This window comes from Oncorhynchus keta, chromosome 14 (genome assembly GCF_023373465.1).
Source record: "Oncorhynchus keta strain PuntledgeMale-10-30-2019 chromosome 14, Oket_V2, whole genome shotgun sequence".
NCBI lineage: Eukaryota > Metazoa > Chordata > Actinopteri > Salmoniformes > Salmonidae > Oncorhynchus > Oncorhynchus keta.
In genome coordinates, this window is record NC_068434.1 from 48,749,549 (window position 1) to 48,772,919 (window position 23,371).

Here is a 23,371-nt window from a genome sequence, read left to right on the forward strand (position 1 = left end):
TGGCATTACAATCTCCATGCTCCCTAACTGAGCTACTAAACTTGGGCCGGGTTACAAATGAACAATGTGGAACAGCTTGGTGGAAAAAGAAAAGGGAGAGTGGGTCAGTCCTTTTTCTTAGTCAGTCTAGTTGAATAGGTGCTATATGCAGCAGGATATGAGAGGATTAAAGTGAACAGTGGAATATCCCCGTGAGCAGAGTAGTGCACACTGTCCTCTCCACGCTCCTCTCTACTCATTACACAAACACTGCGGGTCAGACCCCAGGGCTACACGCACGCACGCACGCATGCACAAATCGCACACAAATGCAGACAAGTACACACACACATATACAATAACTTTGTGTCAGTGTGATACAGAGACAGCAGCTTGTTGCCCATCGGCACAGAAACCAGTTACAGCCAGTCACGCACGCACACACACACACAGAGAGAGGGACACACAAGTTACGTAATGAGAACATTGCCTCATAAACCCATTGCCCCTGAAATGTGACATGTAACATGTACAGTACAAACCGAGTCTCTGTATAACTGTGTTAGGGTTTATGTATGTACTATGGACTGCATAAGTTAATCTTGAAATGAATGAATCTTTAAAAACTGTGTTAATGTGAACTATGTGTATACTACTAGCCTATAAACCTTATGTCCCTGTTTGTGTGGGTGCTTAGTTGTGTCTGGCACCCTATTTAATTTTGTAATGCACTACTTTTGGGATGCATCCTGTGTGTGTGAGAGGGACCAGGGGCCTCATCTGCAGACAGACAAAAAGGCAGGCAAGCGGGGAGCAGTGAATTGTGGGAGGTGCGGTCTATTAGCCAGCCAGGCTGTGTAAAGCTAGCAGCTGGGTTGTCGGGGAGCGCTGTGGGAACGTTATTGAATTTGGAACCCCACCAAATCTTGTACTACAACTCTGCGTACGCACACACACACACACAGACAGCCAGCCAGCCAGCCTAGGAGAGGACAGGCATGACTGACCTCTACTGTCACCATCTCTCTCTTCCTTTCTCATCCCTCCTCTCTCTTTTTATCTCACCCCTTTGTCATCTCTTCCTCCCTTTCTCTCTCTTCCTCACTCTCCCTCTCCTCTTCCCTCTTCCCTTGTCGCTCTCTCTCTCCTCTCCCCTCTTTCTCTCTCCTCCTCGTAATCCCTATCTCCTTGGTGTGAGATTGTGCCTCGGGGGTAGTGGTGTTTTCCTGGCTACCTAAACTTCTTGCTCCAGCCAAACGCTATACCACGCCCACGAATGTTAGTTTCTTCTCCGCAATGAATCTGCATCGGAGTACCTCCCTGACGATTTCTAGAACGCAAACTCATTCTAACCCTTCTGATTGGTCCCGAAACCGATGGGTTGAACATATGTGGGTAAAGCTGCATTTTGAAAATTCATCATTGGCTTTGATACTCTGATTGGTTAGAGATAATCCAATCACTGATTACTTTGTTTTGTAAAACACCCTACATTTTCACAAACGACTTCAACGATGGCAGTCTCAGACTGAAGTATGTAGTGAACTTAGAGCAGCAGAAAAATTAATTTTGTCATCAGGAAGTAGTGGAGTGCAAGTGTGATCTGTAGAGAATGGGACTGAATGGGCGCACATGGAAAGGAAAGGGGGACATGGAACATTGGTCGTAAGGAACCACTTGTAGCAACCAAATGTTCCCGTTGGCGTTCATTAACCCTTGTCACTGAGAGCTACAGGGTTTTCAGGAAAGTTAGTGTTCGGCTTGACCAAAACTCTGCATGCCATTTACCTCTTCAGAACTAGGGGTTGGTGACTACTGATGTACAGTGCGTACTATTGTACATTTGGATTTGTAAGGAGTGAAGCCTGATCTCTCTTTCACTTCCTCTCGCTTTCTCTCCTCCCCTCCCTCTCTCCAGTCTACAATGACATCCTGGTATCTGGTCGTGGTGACTCGTTCTTTATCAGGACTCATTTTGAGTATGAGCGGGAGGCTCCCCAGAGCCTGGCCTTCTCCAGAGGGGAGATCTTCAAAGTGGTGGACACTCTCTACGATGGCAAGCTGGGCAACTGGCTGGCCATCCGCACCGGCAAGGACAAACAGCTGCTGGAGAAAGGCATCATCCCCAATAAGAGCAGGTAATCATCCCTAAGGCATCATCCCTAATAAGAGCAGGTAATCATCCCTAAGCCATCATCACTGGCTAGAGCAGGTAATCATCCCTAAGGCATCATCCCTAACTTGAGCAGGTGAGATAGAGACAGCGAGGAGCTAGCTACTGTAGCACAGTTAGCTAGGTTCCAAGACATCATCCCTAACTAGAGCAGATGAGATGGAATGGGAGGGAGTAACCTTAACCATAACACTTAGCTCAGGTCCAAGACATCGTCCTTAGAGCATGGACTGGGAGGAAACTATGTTAGAATTTCTCAAGTCAGGATTGGGCCCCAGTATAGTAACTTTTAGAGGACCGATACGATTCCCTGGCCATCAGTTCACTGTCGGGAGTGTTCAGCCACATCAGTCAAATCAGAGCCATCTCTCTCCCACATTGGGATGAAACACTCCAAGATCACACACTAGGGTTCCCCAACTGGCGGGCCTCAGCTCAATCTAGGTGATGATCCCTTCACTAGAGTCTCCCCCTGATCCCTGCACACACACACACACACACACACACACACACACACACACACACACACACACACACACACACACACACCACTCATCTGACCTGCCAGTACACCAACATCTCCTCCTCTGTTTTAATGTCCTCCTCTCCTCCCCATTTTCCTCCTTCCATGTGCTCTCCCTTCTCTTAGAATAGATCCTCAGACCTTGGCTGTGGGAAGTTATTTGAACTGAAACAACTTGAAAGAGTGTTTATTTTCTGTCTTTTATCGTAAACACACGTGTCTTAGTTCATGTTTCTCCCTCTCCCACACCCACTTACCTTTTTTTCACCCCAACACACTGCCCTCACTCTATGCTGACTTCACCATCGCTTTTTCAAAACATATCACCCCTCTTCCCTCCTTCTCACCTTTCTAACCTCTCCTCATAATCCCCATCTCTTATTGCTCCTTTTCTCCCTCCCTCCCCCTCTCTCCCAGGGCTGATCAGATTGCGAGCGTACAGAACTCCCATAAGGCTGCTGGCACAGACCGCGCCGACTTCTGGCGTCTGAGAGGTCAAAGGGCAGCCAAGAGGAAGGAGCTGAGGAAGAGCAGAGAGGATGTCAGCGCTACGCCCATCGCCACACGCTTCCCTGCGTACGAGAGAGTCGTGCTCAGAGAGGGTGGGTCTGATCAACACAGGGAAACCACACAGGAAATTACACACATGGAGAGGGAGGCTGTATCACATCCGGCCTTGATTGGGAGTCCCATAGTGCGCCGCACAATTGGACCAGCATCGTCCGGGTTTGGCCGGGGTAGGCCGTCATTGTAAATAAGAATTTGTTCTTAACTGACTTGCCCAGTTAAATAAAGGTTAAATTAAAAAATATATATAATAATTTAAAAAGGGAGGAAAGGGAGGGGCGGGAAGTGTTTCAGAGGAATACAGATTTGAGTGGAGATTTGAGGTGATACAGATGCCGGCCATAATTGGGAAACACACAGGAAACTGGAGGGGGGGTGGGAAGAGAGAGCGGGAGATAGAGTTGAGGAGAAATACATAATTGACGAAGGGAGGAGGGGGGTGACAGCGTTTTAGGAAGGAATGAGGGGTGAAAGGGGCAGGCCAGCACACAGGAAATACACACCACGGGGAGAGGGGGAGAGATGGCAAAAGGGATGAGGGGGAGAGGAGAATGTTCCTTACAGAATATCAATGTTAGCTATCCTGCTACAGAGATTTTTGATGTCGGGATGCACGCGCTTCACTAAAACGTGACATTTGATTGTAAAACAGGAAAATGTCTCTATTGATTTAACTATTAGCCACTGTCAGCCCCCGCCACACACACACATTTATACATGGCCCCCAATATTGTGCATGATAAAGCCAGTAATGATCGTCATGTTGTACTACTGCAAAGGAGTGACTAAAGCATCATCTCCTCTCTTGTCCTGTAGCTGGTTTCAGACGTCCTGTGGTTCTGTTTGGGCCTATAGCTGATGCAGCCAATGACAAGCTAGCCAACGAGCTGCCTGACCTGTTTGTCATCGCCAGTGAGTCTCTCACGTTGTCTGTCTGTCTCTGTCTGTCTTGTGTCACACTAGTCATTTGTTGAATAACACAGTCTCTGTCCATTGTCAGAAACGGAGCCTAAAGATGCCGGGTCGGAGAAATCCTCAGGAGTGGTGAGACTTAACACCATCCGCCAGATCATCGAGCTGGTAAGAGCTTCTCTCTCCCTTTCTCTATCTATCAATCTATCAATCAATCTATATATATATATCGATCTATCAATAAATCAATCTATCTATCTATCTATCTATCTATCTATCTGTCTATCTATCTATCTATCTATCTATCTATCTATCTATCTATCTATCTATCGATCTGGATTTATGGTCTATCTATCAATCTTGAACACTAATTTATGGTGAACAACCGCAACATCACCACATTCCTCCTTAAATAATGCTGACACATTTCAATCACACAGAACTTGATTACATCGCAGGACATGTTGAATAGAAATCGAAATGCGGTTTTAATCATGACACAGAAATAATCTGTTTCCGATGACTAGATTGGTACTGTAGCCTCCTTTCATCTACCTACTTTTGTGCCTGTGTGTAGGCAAGTGGCAGAAATATTCCATTTGGGCTGTCATTTTTAACGGTCTTTCGATCCCGTGTCGTATATCAAAGCAGGGCCGGCTCAAAGGGGATCCAAAGGATTGGCCACAATAATTGACATATTGCCCACCGAACCAAATCCCGATTTTAGCAACCAACCGCAACGCTTTATGATAGAATTGAACAGTAATATACACAACTTTGATGCACATCTTTGATTTGTCACTATGACATTCCGAAGCCTGAGCTACGATGTGCAGAAGTCAGTCTTAAATCTTTTTCTACTTTGTTCTCAACCAGATTTACAAGTAATCTCATACAATGCTGACTCTGTCTCAATCAATGCTATTAAATTGAGCCATTCACTTGAAAACTGCACAAGAGCATAAAGCATTGTAACTTATTGTCCAGGTGTACTGAATAAGATGACATATAATAATGGATAGTTCATGTTACATATATATTGGAAATATTGTCAAATCATTTTTACATCATTATTATCATTAAATAGTCTACCATCCAAAATATGTCATGTTTAACAATGTAGAATTGCAGGAAATTTGCTTTAAACTAGGGCATACCCAAATTAAACAAGATCAATGTGGTGCATTTCACACCTATCAATAAACTAGGATGAAAATGCAGGCCCAAATGCAGTTCATATAAACGCTAGGCTATTTAATCTATCAAAAAGCATTTGTGATTGTAAATAGTTTATTTGCAGTACGAGTAAGATGGCAATTACCAGTTAATAAATTGATACAGAAATTTTAGGTGTGGCACAAATGTTAAAATCCCATCAAGGTGTGCCACAGTTCAAAAAAGGTTGTGAACCACTGATCGAGCTATCTTTCTCTCTTTCACCCCCCTCTCTCTCTCTCTCTCTCTCTCTCTCTCTCTCACTTTGGCCCCCTCTATCTGTCTCTCTCGCCATTCAATCACTGTCCCCCATCATGTCCCCTGTAGGACAAGCATGCCCTGCTGGATGTGACTCCCAAGGCGGTGGACACTCTGAACTACACCCAGTGGTACCCCATCGTCATCTTCTTCAACCCAGACAGTAAACCAGGGGTTAAGGCCATGAGGCAGAGGGTGATACCTGGTTCCAACCGCAGCGCTAGGAAACTATATGAACAGGCTGTCAAACTGAGGAAGACCTGCTCTCACCTATTCACTGGTTAGTCACACACATGGATCCGCTTCACACCCACAGTTACACAGAGATACGCAAACAGATATACATGCGTACACACACCATTTACTTTTATCTACCACCCTCAGAAGTGTCCATGTAGTTGGCCAGTGAGTTGACCTCTCTCCCTCTGTCTCTCTGTGTGTGTATATGACTATCTGACACACACACAATCCTGTAGTTGGCCAGTGATTCATGTTAAACCCATTTCTGTAGATGACTATCGAGTCTCTAACGTCAATAAACAAATAGTTAAGCAGCCAAATATAGAACACAAGATCTTCCTGCATGAGGGATAATCTGTTGGATCTATTTTTTGTGCTGATACACCCCCCTCCCTCTCTCCCCCTCCCTACTCGTTCCATCGTGCTATTATCTCTCACCCTTTCCTTTCTCTTCCATTCTTTCGCTTCTCTCCCACTCTTTCTCTCCCTCTGTCCGCTCTCCCTCTCTTTCCCAATCCTCTCTCTCCAACTCTTTTTTATTTCTCTCTCAACTTCCTCTATCTCGCTTGTATCTCTCTCTCTCTCTTTCTTTACCCCCCTCTCCTCCTCGCTCCGGGGCTCTCCTCCCTACAGCTACTATTGATGTGAACTCGGCCAACGATGCGTGGTATGGCAGTGTGAAGGACTCTATCAGGGAGCAGCAGACTCAGGCTGTATGGGTGTCTGAGGGGAAGGTAAACACGCTCACCATACAGTGCTCATACACAGGATACTGTACTGTACTATAATGTACTGTACCATAATGTACTATACTAGGGGTGTGACAAATTGAAACATTTTTGTAACATTTAAACTGCCATTTTCTTATCGGTTTTCCGTTAAAACGTTAAGAACATTTGATAAAATTCCACATGAAATCCTATTGCATGGTATGACTGCTAAGGGAAGATGAATTCCTACCAAAGTCATACAGTAGGCTTAGTTATTTGGAATCTGCTTTGTGACTTCCCGAGTGGGCAGGTGAAATTTTGTCCCGAAGTCGATCGTTAATTCACGTTGACTCTAGTGTTCCTTCCATTTCTTATGTGCATGAGTGACTCGCACCAAAAAGAAACCTAGCCAAGTGATCACAGTTCTTCTCTTAAATTAACAACCTCGTACTAATGACATTAGCTTACGTTAGCTCAACTGTCCCACAGGGGACCCACCGATCCTGTAAAGGTTCAATTCTCTTTTACCTCCATTACGTGTCTCTCACTCAATTTCGACCGCTCCCTATACACACAAGCGTGCTGCGCACCCAAACTCCCGTTAGGCCTACTGTGGACAAGCTACATTCCTTGTCAAATCACGATAGCTTTATCATCAATTCAAAATGTACTGCTTGATTAAAAGTAAGCTGCACTTTTGAAATAGTGGATTTGTCTTGTCAATTTTTTTTCACAGACTGCTATAGTGTCGCATTTAGAATAGGTTACAACCCCTCCTAAACCTAGGCAGGTTCCTGACTAAAATATGCAACAAAACATTTTTGATGAAGCCAAATAGAATATTCATTAATGGCCTACTTTGTTTTATGTTCAGCCTATCTGCCTACCAAGTTTAAGCTCATTAAACACAGGGCAAAAGAAAACGCGCCAAATGCGGGTATCTACTGGTTAAACAGGTTAATGCTGTTAACTCTAGGCGATGTCTCAACTCCCATTATAAAGGCGGTATCAAATGTATTTATGAAGCCCTTTTTACGTGAGAAGATTTCACAAAGTGCTTTACAGAAACCCAGCCTACAACCCCAAACAGAAAGCAACGGTGATATGAGAGAGAAAGACGCACCTGTTTCAGTAGCACTAGTCACGGCTGAAATTGTCTAGCAGTCGTTAATTTAGCTAATTACTTCACAAATTCAAGTAGGCCTTGACAAGGGCTGCATATCAACTGCAATAATTTATGGAATATGCACTTTTTTTTCAACTCTTACTGACGATAAGGTGCGGAGGGATTTATATATCCATGGCAAATCATTTGAAATATGCATGTCCCCTCTTACTAACGTTCCATCGTTGTTGCATTAGGTAGGCCTATTTGTTCAAATGTTTCCCTTTATGATGATGGTTGGGATCTGTTAGTGGTAGTTTTGTGATAACTGCACTGTCATTTAAAATATTGTCAACAAAAACAACCACATTTTGTTTTCAGTAAGGGGTTTTTTCTTTATTTACCATTTTGAATTTTAAAACGTTCACAACCCTATAATATACTCTACCCTACACATGCTACCCACTGGCACACACTGGTTGAAACAACAGTGTTTCCGGTTCCTTTCAATTAAATGATGTTGAACCAACGTGGAATAGACGTTGAATTGACGTCTGCTCAGTGGGTATATTCTGCTACACTCCTATCCTCTAATATACTTATTGTACTATTTTACCCTGTATTATGTACATGTTTCAATCATGTTCTGTAAAATTGTCTTACTGTCTACTTCAAATCTACAGTTGAAGTCCGAAGTTTACATACACTTAGGTTGGAGTCATTAAAACTCGTTTTTCAACCACTCCACAAATTTCTTGCTAACAAACTATAGTTTTGGCAAGTCGGTTAGGACATCTGCTTTGTGCATGAGTCATTTTTCCAACAATTGTTTACAGAAAGATTATTTCTCTTATAATTGACTGTATCACAATTCTAGTGAGTCAGAGGTTTACATAGACTAAGCTGACTGTGCCTTTAAACAGCTTGGAACATTCCAGAAAATTATGTGATGGCTTTAGAAGCTTCTGATAGGCTAATTGACGTCAGTTGGAGGTGTACCAGTGGATGTATTTTAAGGCCTACCTTCAAACTCGGTTCCTATTTGCTTGACATCATGGGAAAATCAAAAGAAATCAGCCAAGACCTCAGAGAAGAATGTTTAGCCCTCCACAAGTCTGGTTCATCCTTGGGAGCAATTTTCAAACGCCTGAAGGTACCACATTCTGTACAAACAATAGTACGCAAGTATAAACACCATGGGACCATGTAGCCATCATACCGCTCAGGAAGGAGACACTTTCTGTCTCCTAGAGATTAATGTACTTTGGTGTGAAAAGTGCAAATCAATCCCAGAACAACAGCAAAGGACCTTGTGAAGATGCAGGTACAAAAGTATTTATAGCCACAGTAAAACAAGTCCTATATCAACATAACCTGAAAGGCCGCTCAGCAAGGAATAAGCCACTGCTCCAAAACCTCCATAAAAGCCAGACTTTGGTTTGCAACTGCACATGGGGACAAATATCGTACTTTTTGGAGAAATGTCCTCTGGTCTGATGAAACAAAAATAGAACTGCTTGGCCATAATGACCATCGTTATGTTTGGAGGAAAAAGGGGGAGGCTTGCAAGCCAAAGAACACCATCCCAACCGTGAAGACCGGGGGTTGCAGCATCATGTGGTGGGGGTGCTTTGCTGCAGGAGGGACTGGTGCACTTCACAAAATAGATGGCAACATGAGGAAGGAAAATGATGTAGATATATTGAAGCAACATCTCAAGACCTCTTCGAAATTAAAAATAAAAGAGAGCCGTACACTAGGAGATCAGAAGCTAAAATTGAATTACCAACGTTTCGACAGCCAAGCTGTCTTCATCAGGGTATAATCACAAACACTGCGGGATGACTCGTTTATGTAGTGTCAAAAGACACAGGTGTCTGTAATCATGGCCAAGAGTGGCCTAATATAATTGGTTAATTATCAAATATTAAAATGGCATACAAAGAAAAGCATACAAACAACAAATGGATAGCATACGATCATAAATTAATTTTCGACTACACAAGCTTACAAACAATTACAATGACAAAGTCACAATAATCACAAGAATGGCTTCAGATCAAAGTCTACGTTGAGTCCGAAGGGAGCAAGGGTTTTTAAGTTAAAGATCTAGGCAGCCTCTCGTTTTAACAATAAATTATCACAGGTCACCCCCTCTCCTATTGGCATGTTCGATGCCAATATAACGCAGAGACGAAATCAAGTGGCCTGCCTCCAAGAAGTGGGCCTCAATTGGGTAAGTTAAGGTTTTACACCTAATGGTGCTACGATGCTCTGAGATACGTACTTTTAATTCACGCTTTGTTTTATCCACATAATTTTTACCACAAGGACAAGTTAGAAGATAAATAACTGTCTTAGTGGAGCACATAATACACTATGTGCTCCATTTACCCCTTTGATTGGGATCAATTTCCCTGTTTGGGGGTGTTTGAATTATCTACATTTATAAGTGCCATTGCATTGAGCACAGCTATTACATTTGTAATTTCCATCCAGTAGGGACGCAAATAGATGTTGTTCAGGAATATCTTGGGGTGGTAAATCAGAGAGTACCAATTGGTCTCTGAGATTTCTGCCCTGCGAGAATACGACCAAGGGAAGGTCCGAAAACAAATTACCAAGACTTTAATCGGATTTTAGAATGTGCCAATGTTTGTGAACGATTCCGATAATTTGTTCAGAACGCTTTGAATAGCGGGTAGTTAGAACACAAGAATACGTCTTTGCGAGACTGACCTTGAAAAAAATTGATCTTCCAAATGGACAATGACCCCAAGCATACTTCCAAAGTTGTGGAAAAATGGCTTAAGGACAACAAAGTCAAGGTATTGGAGTGGCCATCACAAAGCCCTGACCTCAATCCCATTGAAAATGTGTGGGCAGAACTGGAAAAAGCATGTGTGAGCAAGGAGGCCAACAAACCTGACTCAGTTACACCAGCTCTGTGAGGAGGAATGGGCCAAAATTCACTCAACTTATTGTGGAAAGCTTGTGGAAGGCTACCCGAAACATTTGACCAAAGTTAGACAATTTAAAGGCAATGCTACCAAATACTAATTGAGTGTATGTAAACTTCTGACCCACTGGGAATGTGATGAAAGAAATAAAAGCTGAAATAAATCACTCTCTACTATATTATTCTGATATTTCACATTCTTAAAATAAAGTGGTGATCCTAATTGACCTTAAAGAGGGAATTTTTACTAGGATTAAATGTCAGGAATTGTGAAAAACTGAGTTTAAATGTATTTAGCTAAAGTGTATGTGAACTTCCAACTTCAACTGTATAGCATATTCACCGTTCTTTCCTTTCAAGCTATTTCTGTATACTTCTGTGTACTAGTCAATCTTAACTATTTGCCTTGGTACTACTACACTTAGTCTAGTTTCTTCATACTGTACTCAGCCTTTTCTATCACTTTTAAGATGGTGAAAAGTGTTTTGCTCTATTTCCTGAGTCCTGTGTTGTGAGCATGCTCACTGTGTGAATCCTTCTACCACTGGTGCTCTACAGCTCGGTTCTTCTTTCTTTTCTTTCTTTGTTTTTGTTTTTGTTTCTGCTTCCTCTCTGTACACCAAGATCCATCATGTGTCTCTTTTAGCTGGACTGGACGGAGATGGACCTTGATCTCCATGACGACCGCATGTCATACCTGTCAGCCATGTCAGCCGACTACCTGAGCATGGACAGCCGATTGGCCAGCGACTACGATGACACGGCGGATGAGGGTGGGGCTTACACGGATAACGAGCTGGACAACGAGCCGGCTGACCAACTGCACGTGTCCGCTATCAGCCGCTCCTCTGAGCCCGTGCTGGCTGAGGAGGTTAGAGATACATAGCGATACACACACACACACACACACACACACACACACACACACACACACACACACACACACACACACATGCATAGTTAACAACACGCACATACAGCCCATAAGCAGCCCATGTAGCCCATGTATTGTGATGTCCTAACCTCACAGCCTTGTCAGTTGTAAGAATCTATTCTGCCCTCTACAGTTCAAACACATCATTACACCTATGATATCCCCAGTCCAATCTAGGCTGACATGACCAACATCAATACCATCTGGTTAGCATTTGTTTGGGTTGTTTCAGGAATACCCAATGTGTCAGATGCACTTTAGCAAAACAGTTTTCTAAATAGAGGCCATTCAGCACTATGATAATAGCCCTCCCAAAGGCCTGTGGCCAGTTTCTCTCTAGTACAGTAGTTAAAAACAGACTGGAAACACACTAGGGAACTGTATGATTTTTTTTATAGCTGTGCGAGGATCTTAAAATCTGTTTGTGTGTCCCAGGGTAGGAGTGTATAACAGTGTTACATATAGGCTACTAACTGCATGTACAGTATTACTTCCTCTTCCGCTTCTATGCACCTGGTTTATGCAGATGTCACCTCTTGGCCCTTTTGAATGCAAAGAGACACAACCCCTCTATAATTAAAACATGACACTTCAATAATCAGCATGGTTGACCCTTGACCCAGCCTGTGAACCTGCATGGTACTTCCTGTTGACTCTGTCCTATGTGTGTATATGTGTTTTTGGGGTCAGATCCTGCGCAGGTGTAGTCCAGAGATCCGTGGTCGTGTCAGGAGGGTGGGCAGCAGGGAGGTGCTCAGCAGCGCCAGCCCACCCCCCGCGTTTGTACCTGACCCCCCCAAGGTGAGAGACAGACACACACACACATACAAATTCCTCTTATATTCACTTTTACCATGTTTCGAACATAAAGTCAACCGGTAGTGAGCATCAGATTTTTAGGCAACTGTGTGGTTTTTGGCGTAGATAAGTACAAGATCTCCGGTGGCTTTCAAACATCCACTTACATTTGAATGTTTGAAACCCCCCACCACCCCTTAGCTCTTTAACTAAATCAGAACTAGCAAACTCCCCTTCTCTCTAAAGAATGATTTGATCTGGAGAAACCACACCCACCACGGCTTGGATTCCTCCAACAGCAGACCACTCTGGTACCTAATTAGCAATAAGTAACTCCCCAAATTCCTTGTGGTGATAGAAGGGTCCTGCGTTCGTGAAACCTCATGGTCATTAATAGTATTGTGAACCTTTGTCTGTTGAACAGATATTCTAGAGTAATATAGGCTACCTGTGTTTTGAACTCTTACAGTGTTGTAGAGAAATAGGTGTCTGTGGTTTTGGTCAGTGTTGTCTATCAAAATGTGGTATTCAACATTGTCTTCTGTTATGAATGTGTTTGGGAAAGTACAACTTGAAGCTTCTTTTATGTTGTAAATCAATAGTGGGGTAATGAGGGCGGAAGCCTAAAGTTAATGATTTATTGTTTCAAGTGTTTTTCTAGTCACAAATCTACTATTCACGTACAGAAATGTTTGGTGTGCGGATCTGTGACTAACCCTGTTTGGTCCCCATAGAAATAGAATGATTTCATTGACTGAATCGAATCAAAATGATTTGATTCATTCTAATTCTATGCTGGTCCACCAACCCCACCCCACCCCCCCGCCTCCCTCCCTCCCCCTCAAGGTAAAGCTGCTGTTCAGGGATGAGGTAGTCCCTCCCATAGGGTCATACGAGCCCCCCCCCAGCCGAGGCTACGACTCCCACTCCTCCAGCCCTGCCAGCGATCCCCCTCCTCTCCCTCGCACCCTTAACTCATTTGGCAAGGCCAAGCCACTGGCACCTCCCCCCATCGCCATCAAACCTTCCTATAATACCCAGGACACCACCCGCAGCACAGCCCCAAACACAGCGGCCTTTAGGGGCCCGGAGGAGCCAGGGGAGAGCCCTGAGGACCCCAGCCTCAAGTCGTTCCTGGGGAAGATCAAGGCCTTTGAGAAGATGGACCACTTTGCACGCACTCAGAGGATGCTGGAGCTGCAGGAGGCCCAGAACGCCAGGGTGTGTGCCTGCGTGCATGCGCCTCTGAATGTGTGTTTGTGTGTGTGTGTGCACCTCTGAATGTGTGTGTGAGAGAGAAAGAGTGTGTGCCTGCTAGTCTGTGTTGTCATCAAAACATCATACTAATGTCTGTCTCTGGCCAGTTGGAGATAGCTCAGAAGCACCCAGACATCTATGCTGTCCCTGTGAAGACCCAGAAACTGGATCACAGCCGGCCTCAGCCTATAGGGTAGGAACTCAACATGGGTGGGTTTTTACCCATTGTGTTACGTCTGTCCGCTCTCAGTTGTACTCTATATTCATCTGCGTGTGGGGATTTACACTCAATATGTGTCTTTGTGTATTGTACATTTGTGTGTGTGTGTGTGTGTGTGTGTGTGTGTGTGTGTGTGTGTGTGTGTGTGTGTGTGTGTGTGTGTGTGTGTGTGTGTGTGTGTGTGTGTGTTCAGTTCCAGCTCACGTCCTGAGCCTCAGACCCCTCCCTCCAAGCTGCCATACTCTGAGAGTTGTGGGTTCTACCCCAGCGAAGAGGAAGAGTACCGACGCCAGCTGGCAGACCACACCAAGAGAGGCTACTACCAGACCAACAACCAGAAATACCAGGACACAGAACTTTAGACTATGCTACCAACAGCCATAAAATACCAGGACACTGAATGAAGTGTAGCACTACTACGTGCCCACCTACCTACCCTACCACACCCACCTACCTACCCTACCACACTAAACTGTAGTGCCCCTTCTCTCCTGGACCCCCGACTACCCTTAACACCCTAAAGTAACAAGACACAGGGCTGGTTGACAGAGACACCCACACACTGCTGAGCCTTGCTCTGATTGACTCAGTTCAGCGCACACAAACGCACACTCAATTCCACCGGGACTCTGCCCCCCTCCCCTGACCCTGCACCAATACGCTGCTGACTCGGAAGCTGGCCAGTTTTAAGTTTTTCTTAAAACCGCTTTTTTGCTTCAAAAAGTGGATAGTTACCTCACTGTTATTATTCTTGTTTAATTTCTATTTGCTTGTTTGGTTGAGTTCTTTTTTGTTACACCGATCTGTGTTATTGTTATACCGATCTGTGTTATTGTTATACCGATCTGTGTTATTGTTACACCGATCTGTGTTACTGTTACACCGATCTGTGTTACTGTTACACCGATCTGTGTTACTGTTACACCGATCTGTGTTATTGTTATGATCCATTTAATCAGGATGTTATTTCTTGCCTATGCAACTCCTTCAGTTTGCTGCCTGCAGAGCAACTGAAACCTATTACCACGAGTCCCTCTCTGCACTCCACAAGAACCTTAAACCTTACGAGTCCTCCAAGCTGTATCTTCTTCTCGTTACTCCTTTCCTTTTGTACTATATCCAACATTATAACCAGCTGTCTCCAAACTATTTTAAAAGGTCACATATATATTATTATATATACAATGTCTGGTGTTTATACTCCTCCATCTTTGCATTCCTTCGTGTGTGTGTGTGTGTGTGTGTGTGTGTGTGTGTGTGTGTGTGTGTGTGTGTGTGTGTGTGTGTGTGTGTGTATACATAATATATATATATATATGAGAGAGATCGAGAGAGCGAACGAAAGAGGCAATATATTATATATACAATACACTGGAATGTAAGATTTTTTTAAGTGCCTTTTACTTTATGAATAACATAATGAGGTTTGGGGACATCTGACCATGCATGGCACCCCTGTCCCCTGGACCACACCACTCTGCTGCTCTCAAGCTTTTAGGGAAAACAGGGAACAAGAGACACCAAAACCTTAATACTGTCCCCACTGTACCGTCCCTTTGTCCCTTCCTCCACAACGATAATATCCGTAACCAGTCCTGTCCCCCAGAGACATGTCCAACATGGGAACAGCATTTAATCAAAACCGCCTCCTGAGTGGCGCAGCGGTCTAAGGCACTGCACCGCAGTGCTAGAGGCGTCACTACAGACCCGGGTTCGATTCCAGGCTGTGTCGCAGCCTGCCGCGACTGGGAAACCCATGAGACGGCGCACATTGGCCTAGTGTCGTCCGTGTTAGGGGAGTGTGTCAAGAAGCAGTGCGGCTCAGAGGTCGCATGGCTCTCAACCTTCTCAACCTCCGTACGGGAGTTGCAGCAATGGGACAAGACTGTAACTACTAATTGGATATCACGAAATTGGGGGGGAATGTTTTCCGAGTTTCCTGGGTATGATAAAATGTATGACAATAAATTAACTGTGCGGAACAAAAAAAAATGATCAGTAATATAACTCAAACATGATCTTTCAAAAGAGGAAGGTCATTTTTGTTTTAACCACGGACACCTGGATACCGGTTTTGATTGAATAGCAACCCAGATCAGGTGGTTTCAGGGAGGAGGTTTGATGTAGGAGACGTGTGATTGGTTGATATGTATGTCAGTCATTTCTGTTGTGGCGTCTGTCATGTTGGCTGTCGTGGTCTCTGTTACACTGTTGATGTGTTTCTACATGTTATTACATGCTTGATTGTATCTCAGTTCACACTATACCTCCAGTGGGTTATAAGTGCTTATGATTGAACACACAGTATTAAAGAGAGAGAAACAGAGAGAGAGAGGAATGACTGGACAATGTCAGCTTTGGGTCTTTCATGTAGTTTTATCTTACAACACCAAATAAAAAAGTATTTCATTGACCGAGTGGAGAAAACACCCTGTGCTGGCTTTATTTTCTGTTCACATTGTCCTTTTCAACATGGTTCATGCAGCTATGGTGGATGTGTAACCCGGCCAGTACAGCTTGTGTCTGATTGGCTCAGTCATGTTAAGGTTATTTTATGTGTGTGATACTGTGGCTACCTAAACGATCACTTTGTATTTGACTGATTGGGGGGTTGGTGTTTATTTTGTTGTACACTTAGTTACTCATCGTGCCTCGAGCGTTGGCAAGCTGCAAATCATCTATCACATTAACATAAACGTTAATAGGAAACAGTCCTACTGTGGACACGTTATGGATACCAGTTCCCCTGATACTGTTGTTACATAACATCACCACCAGGGGGGGGGGGTTTGATCTGGCTCTTCAGGAGAGGCCTTGGAAAGTAACCATCCACCATCCTTCCACTTCAAATACAGGCCAGAGGTTGGTTATATATACATTTAATATATATATATATATATATATATATATATATATACATTTAATATATATATATATATATATACATTTAATATATATATAAAATATACATTTAATATATATATGTATATATATATATACATTTAATATAATATATACATTTTATATACATTTTATATATATATATACATTTTATATATATATATATATAATATTTATATATATATATATATATATACATTTTATATATATATATATATTTAATATATATATATATATATATATATTAAATGTATATATATATATTTAATATATATATATATATATACATTTAATATATATATATATATATATATACATTTAATATATATATATAATGCCTAATACATTTAAACTCAGTTTTTCACAATTCCTGACATTTAATCCAAGTAAAAATTCCGTCTTAGGTCAGTTAGGATCACCACTTTATTTTAAGAATGTGAAATGTCAGAATAAAAGTAGAGAGAATGATTTATTTCAGCTTTTATTTCTTTCATCACATTCCCAAACATAACGATGGTCATTATGGCCAAACAGTTCTATTTTTGTTTCATCAGACCAGAGGTCATTTCTCCAAAATGTACCATCTTTGTCCCCATGTGCAGTTGCAAACCGTAGTCTGGCTTTTTTATGATGGTTTTGGAGCAGTGGCTTCTTCCTTGCTGAGTGGCCTTTCAGGTTATGTCGATATAGGACTCATTTTACTGTGTCTATAGATACTTTTGTACCTGTTTCCTCCAGCATCTTCACAAGGTCCTTTGCTGTTGTTCTGGGATTGATTTGCACTTTTCGCACCAAGGTACGTTAATCTCTAGGAGACAGAACGCGTCTCCTTCCCGAGCGGTGTGACTGCTGCCTGATCCCATGGTGTTTATACTTGCGTACTATTGGTTGTACAGATGAATGTGGTACCTTCAGGCATTTGGAAATTGCTCCCAAGGATGAACCAGACTTGTGGAAGTCTACATTTGTTTCTGAGGTCTTGGCTGATTTTTCGGGATTTTCCCATGATGTCAAGCAAATAGGCACTGAGTTTGAAGGTAGGCCTTGAAATACATCCACAGATACACCTCCAATTGACTCAAATGATGTCAGTTAGCCTATCAAAAGCTTCTAAAGCCATGACATAATTTTCTGGAATTTTCCAAACTGTTTAAAGGCACAGTCAACTTAGTGTATGTAAACTCCTGACCGACTGGAATTGTGATAACAGTGAAATAATCTTTCTGTAAACAATTGTTGGAAAAATGACTTGTGTCATGCACAAAGCAAGGTGTCCTAACCGACTTGCCAAAACTATAGTTTGTGAACAAGAAATTTGTGGAGTGGTTGAAAAACTAGTTTTAATGACTCCAACCTAAGTGTGGCAAGAAAAAATATGTGAACCCTTTGAAGTTACTTGGATTACTGTATAAATGAGTCATAAATCTTAGTAACAACAATAGACAAACATAGTGTGCTTAAACTAATAACACACAAATGATTGTATTTTTCTTGTCCATATTGAATACATAATTTAAACATTCACACTGTAGGTCAAATCTACACAGGAGTTGCTTACCAAGAAGACAGTGAATGTTCCTTAGTGGCCGAGTTACAGTTTTGACTTTAATCTACTTGAAAACCTATGGTTTGACAATGATCAACAACCAATTTGACAGAGCTTGAAGACTTTTGAAAAGAATAATGGGCAAATGTTGCACAATCCAGGTGTGTAAAGCTCTTGTAGACTCACTGTAAATCGCTGTCAAAGGTGCTTCTACAAAGTATTGACTCAGGGGTGTAAATTGTCGTTATGGGGTATTGTGTGTAGATGGGTGAGATTAACCAAATATTTATTACATTTTTTAATTCAGCTGTAACAACAAAATGTGGAATTAGTCAAGAGGTATGAATACTTTATAACTTAATAATAAATCATCTGATTGGCTAAGAATAAAAACCGGTATGGTACAACAACGACATGAGCTGGTGAAACGTGAAATGGCAGAAAAAAAAAATGTTTTTCTTTGAATCCAAAGATTGAAGTGGGCTTAATGGGTATACTTACCCTACATCAGGGATGGGCAACATTGATGGGAGTGGGGCCACAAAAAAATGTATTTTGCCCATCCCTGCCCTGCATCATCACCAAGCACAAGGTGGATGCAGGTGAGCTACGCTGAATCTCCAAGCTTGCACCATATTGCTTTGAGATCAAACACAATCCAGGGAAACAATGTTGTGCCCAACTCGCTGAGCAGGGACCCGTTTGTGAAGCCACAGAGTCATCGACTCTTGTCCGAGCCATATTTGGAGCTGCTTAGGAAAGTGTGTGATGTGGAAGATGGATGTGTGCAGGATGCATTCCACCAGACATGTCAGCCGCAAGTCCTAGGATAACTCCTCCCTGAGTGTGTCTGCGGATGTGTCCTTGTCTGAGGATGGCGTGTCAGTCTTACTCTCCTCTCATGAAGACTGGGAGTCTGCGTCTCAATAGAGAGCTGCTTTGTTAGTGGACCACATGAGCACCAAGCTAGTCAATACACACTCCCCTCCTTGTCCGTAGAAGAGCTCAAGCCCCACCAACAACATGATGCCTCCATCTCCACAGTGATCCACTATGTTGAGAGGAAGTGCAGACCAGCCAAACGTAAGCATCACAATGACAACCAGCTCGCTCGGAAGAATCTGAAACAATGGGAAATGCTCACACTGGTGAATGATATATTGTACAGAGTTTCCAATGATCCACTTAACAAGAGCAAGCAATTCCATACGTCCTACCTGAGACTATGAGGAAGGAGGCCTTACCTGGTGGCCAGCCACGCAACGTCTCCCTCGCCTGTCAGAGGTTTTTATGGCACGTAATGGAGAAACACGTCCGCAACTATGTCAAGACCTGTCAAAGGTGTGTCCTCAGCAAGACCCCAGAGCCAACAGCAAGAGCCTCACTGGAACTTGTATGCATCGACTTCTGGTCTGCTGAAGACAACCAGAACAAGTCTGTGGATGTCCTAGTGATTAGTGATCACTTCACCAAGATGGCACATGCATTCCCCTGCTGGGACCAGACAGCAACGGAAGTTTGAAGAAGCTTTGGGACAGCTTCTTCTGTGTCCATGGATTTCCTACCCATCTCCACTCAGACCAGAGAGCGAATTTCCAAAGTGAATTCATTGTCGAACTCCTGGAGTTGGCCTGTGTCAAGAACCTGGACTCCACATCTGCAAGATCTGGGGTCATAGTGGAAATGGGAAGGTGGTGCAGAGAAACCTCCTGACACAGGATATGTCAGACCCCAGCTTCAAGAGCGACAACAGTATGGGAAGTGACACCCATGTGACTGATGTGCCTGATGTATTGATGTGGTTTTGAGCAATGTATTATGACACCCTTTGAGTCCACCTTTGGTATATGTGTGGCAATGGCGGAACAACATAACTTGTTGACCATGATTTGTGGCCATGTTTGTCTCTGCTCGCTGTAATACATCTAAGACTGAAGCTTCTGGTGTTCAACAGTGCAGTGCAGCTGAAGACACTGGCAGCCTCAGCCCAAGTAACCCACAGATGAAACATTCACCTCAGATGAGCTTCCTGTGGCTGGTGCTACTGGTGCTGGTGACCCTTCATCCCCCTCCTCTTTCCTTGCCCCTCAATGCCCTCCTGCCCAAGAACAACCTAGGAAGAGCCCCCATGCAGGCAGTCACCCCCCTTCTAAGTTTGGGAGGGTTATCAAGCCAGTGTGTGGACTGAGAGTCTATGGTAGAACAAATTGTAGACACTAAAGGACAATGGTAGGATAATGTACCCTGTTATTGATAAGGGAATAAACTTAGATGTTGAGAAGTTTTAGTTCACAACAAAAGTATAGGTTTGGCCTTAGTCCTCATTTTTCAAGAGAGAGTGCTTAGACCTGCACAATCTCTATTCTCTCAACATTTTATTAGGTAGCTATTTAGCTGATTTATTCCAGTGAGTGGTTTGGTAAAACGTAGGGCCTGTATATAGGAAGTCATTACAAGTATTTTTATTTTATTTTCATACTCTCCAGATGTCACGCCCTGGTCAAAGTATTTTGTGTTTATCTTTATGTATTGGGTCAGGCCAGGGTGTGGCATGGGGTTTTTGTATTGTGGTGTGTTTTGGCTTGGGGTTTTGGTGTTGGTATTGGGATTGTAGCTTAGTGGGGTATCTAGCAAAGTCTATGGCTGTCTGGAGTGGTTCTCAATCAGAGGCAGGTGTTTATCGTTGTCTCTGATTGGGAACCATATTTAGGCAGCCATATTCTTTGAGTTTGTCGTGGGTGATTGTCCTTAGTGTCTTTGTTCCTGTCTCTGTGTTAGTTCACACAAGTATAGGCTGTTTTCGTTTCGTTATTTACGTTATTTGTTTTGTAGTGTTTGTGTTAATTCGTGTTTACGTTTGTTGATTAAACATGGATCGCAATCTACACGCTGCGTTTTGGCCCGACTCTCCTTCACACCTAGAAAACCGTTACACCAGAGGTTTGCGTAATTTAACATGTTGTAATTATATGTTGTATAAGTACACAACATTTCAATAGTTCCATGCCTGATATTACTGTACATTCGTTTTGTTGTTGTAAGTGCCCTTTTTAACGTTGCACACTCCCTTCTGCATTCCCCCTCAAACATCCCCTGCCCCCCTTAACTCTTCGCTGTCTACTACTGTACCCACGTGGAAGGTAGGGTACTGAAAAATTGTCCCATGAAAATCATAATCAGGCCTATATGTTAAAACACTTACAATGAGTTTATATGGTCACTGACAGTGTATTATAATGGTCTCCCACCAATATATTGAGATATTCATGTATTTCGGTCATTTATTCCAATTGTATCTGTTGATTTGTGAATGTTGTACATGCTAGCTAGCTACTGTACTTTCTACTGTAGCCTACATGTCGTCATTGGGCTTGCATATCTATTAATGTCCCCTTTTGTTGTTAAAAGGGGAGCACAGCATTTGTTTATGAAAGTTTTTCCTGTCATTAAATATGCCATGTGTTTTTGTTGAAGATATTTTTACCATATTTTACTGTTAGTAGTTTGCAAGTGCACGTCACGTACTGTACATAACACCAGGTTGTCATTGAGAAAGCTAGCTAGCCTAAGGTCCATAGACTATACTGTACATAACACCAGGTTGTCATTGAGAAAGCTAGCTAGCCTAGGTCCATAGACTATTCTGTACATTTCTATTTCATACTGTATATTGCATTTACCTTGTATTATACTGTTATGTGAAACTAGATTACTGTTATATTGCCCTGTCTACTGTACCCATGTGTAAGAGAGGACTTTGGCATATAAGGACAGCATTTGTTTATGGATATTTTTCCTGTCATTATCAGAGAATAAAAAATCAACACCAACCCTGATCCTTTGGTCATATGTATGCTGATCAAAACACAATGCAGATAGAGTAGATTGTTGTTTTTATAAGAGGATATAAAGTGGGGCAAAAAAGTATTTAGTCAGCCACCAATTGTGCAAGTTCTCCCACTTATTTTCCACCATAATTTGCAAATAAATTCATTAAAAATCCTACAATGTGATTTTTGGTATTTTTTTTTCTAATTTTGTCTGTCATAGTTGAAGTGTACCTATGATGAAAAATACAGGCCTCTCATATTTTTAAGTGGGAGAACTTGTACAATTGGTGGCTGACTAAATACTTTTTTGCCCCACTGTACATTTGCATAACCTACTACAGTCAGCTGTCATCAAACACATCTAAACAAGACATTTAGGCTAGTGAATTACGTTTATCAATTTATTTTTGTGCAAATAATGACGGCGGCCTGACTCAAAATAAAAATCTACCTGAAGAGTTAAGAAATCCTTGAATACTTTCACACCTAAATATTGCAAATGACAGTTGGGGACATGTGGCCAAATCTCACCCGCAGGGCCGATCCTAGCTTTTTGGTGGCCCTAATCAAGATTTAGTTTGGGGGCCTCACCACCTTGTGGATAAAACATTTTTGTGGTCCCCCTTTTGACATCAGTTAATTTCTTGCAATTGTATGCATTTTTCTATAGGGCGTAGAGAAAATGCTGTGGTTTTAAAGCACATTTTCTGCAATTCTACCCATTTTTCCATGGGGCGGAGAGAAAATCTTGCAGTTTTAAATTGAATTTCATGCAATTCTACTCATGCCATGGGGCGGACAGAACATTTTGTAGTTAAAAGCTAATTTCCTGCTATTCCCAAAATGTTGTGATGCGTGGATAGAACATTTAGCCCTTTTAAAGCTCATTTCCTGCAATTCTGACTGTCATCACTGAAGTCATTTGTGGTGACGAGGCACACAAGGGTTGCTGTACAAAACAAAGTAATTACCGGTTTGATCGTCTCTAACCAATCAGAGTATCAAAGCCAATGGGGGCTGGAGGTTAGGGCCCCTTGGCAAATGCCATGCATGGTAATGTGTAAGGTGTAGATAACTGGCTAGACTAATTTACCAATTTAAACATTTTTCGCTGACATGGGCTAATTGAGTGACTGTCAGTGACTGACATTACAAGAGGAAAAACTGCTGATGCACTGCCAATTTCAAAATTGCATCTTTATGTATTCTACCATTCTAACTCTCAACAGTAAATTGAGACCATG

The 23,371-nt window shown here is 42.5% G+C and overlaps 1 protein-coding gene across 2 annotated transcripts in view; it reads left to right on the forward strand.

The window, feature by feature from the left end:
* Positions 1-15,647, forward strand: part of LOC118393557 (tight junction protein ZO-2-like) — a 96,981-nt gene extending 81,334 nt beyond the window's left edge. For both annotated transcript variants that reach the window (XM_052461845.1, XM_052461844.1), the window contains exons 13-23: positions 1,898-2,117; positions 3,093-3,277; positions 4,059-4,154; positions 4,243-4,322; positions 5,697-5,907; positions 6,501-6,601; positions 11,288-11,512; positions 12,266-12,376; positions 13,220-13,594; positions 13,738-13,823; positions 14,044-15,647. In XM_052461845.1, the coding sequence (XP_052317805.1) occupies positions 1,898-2,117; positions 3,093-3,277; positions 4,059-4,154; positions 4,243-4,322; positions 5,697-5,907; positions 6,501-6,601; positions 11,288-11,512; positions 12,266-12,376; positions 13,220-13,594; positions 13,738-13,823; positions 14,044-14,212 (1,859 nt within the window). In that variant the 3' untranslated portion in view covers positions 14,213-15,647. The remainder of the gene's footprint in view (positions 1-1,897; positions 2,118-3,092; positions 3,278-4,058; positions 4,155-4,242; positions 4,323-5,696; positions 5,908-6,500; positions 6,602-11,287; positions 11,513-12,265; positions 12,377-13,219; positions 13,595-13,737; positions 13,824-14,043) is intronic.
* The last annotated feature ends 7,724 nt before the right edge of the window (positions 15,648-23,371 follow it).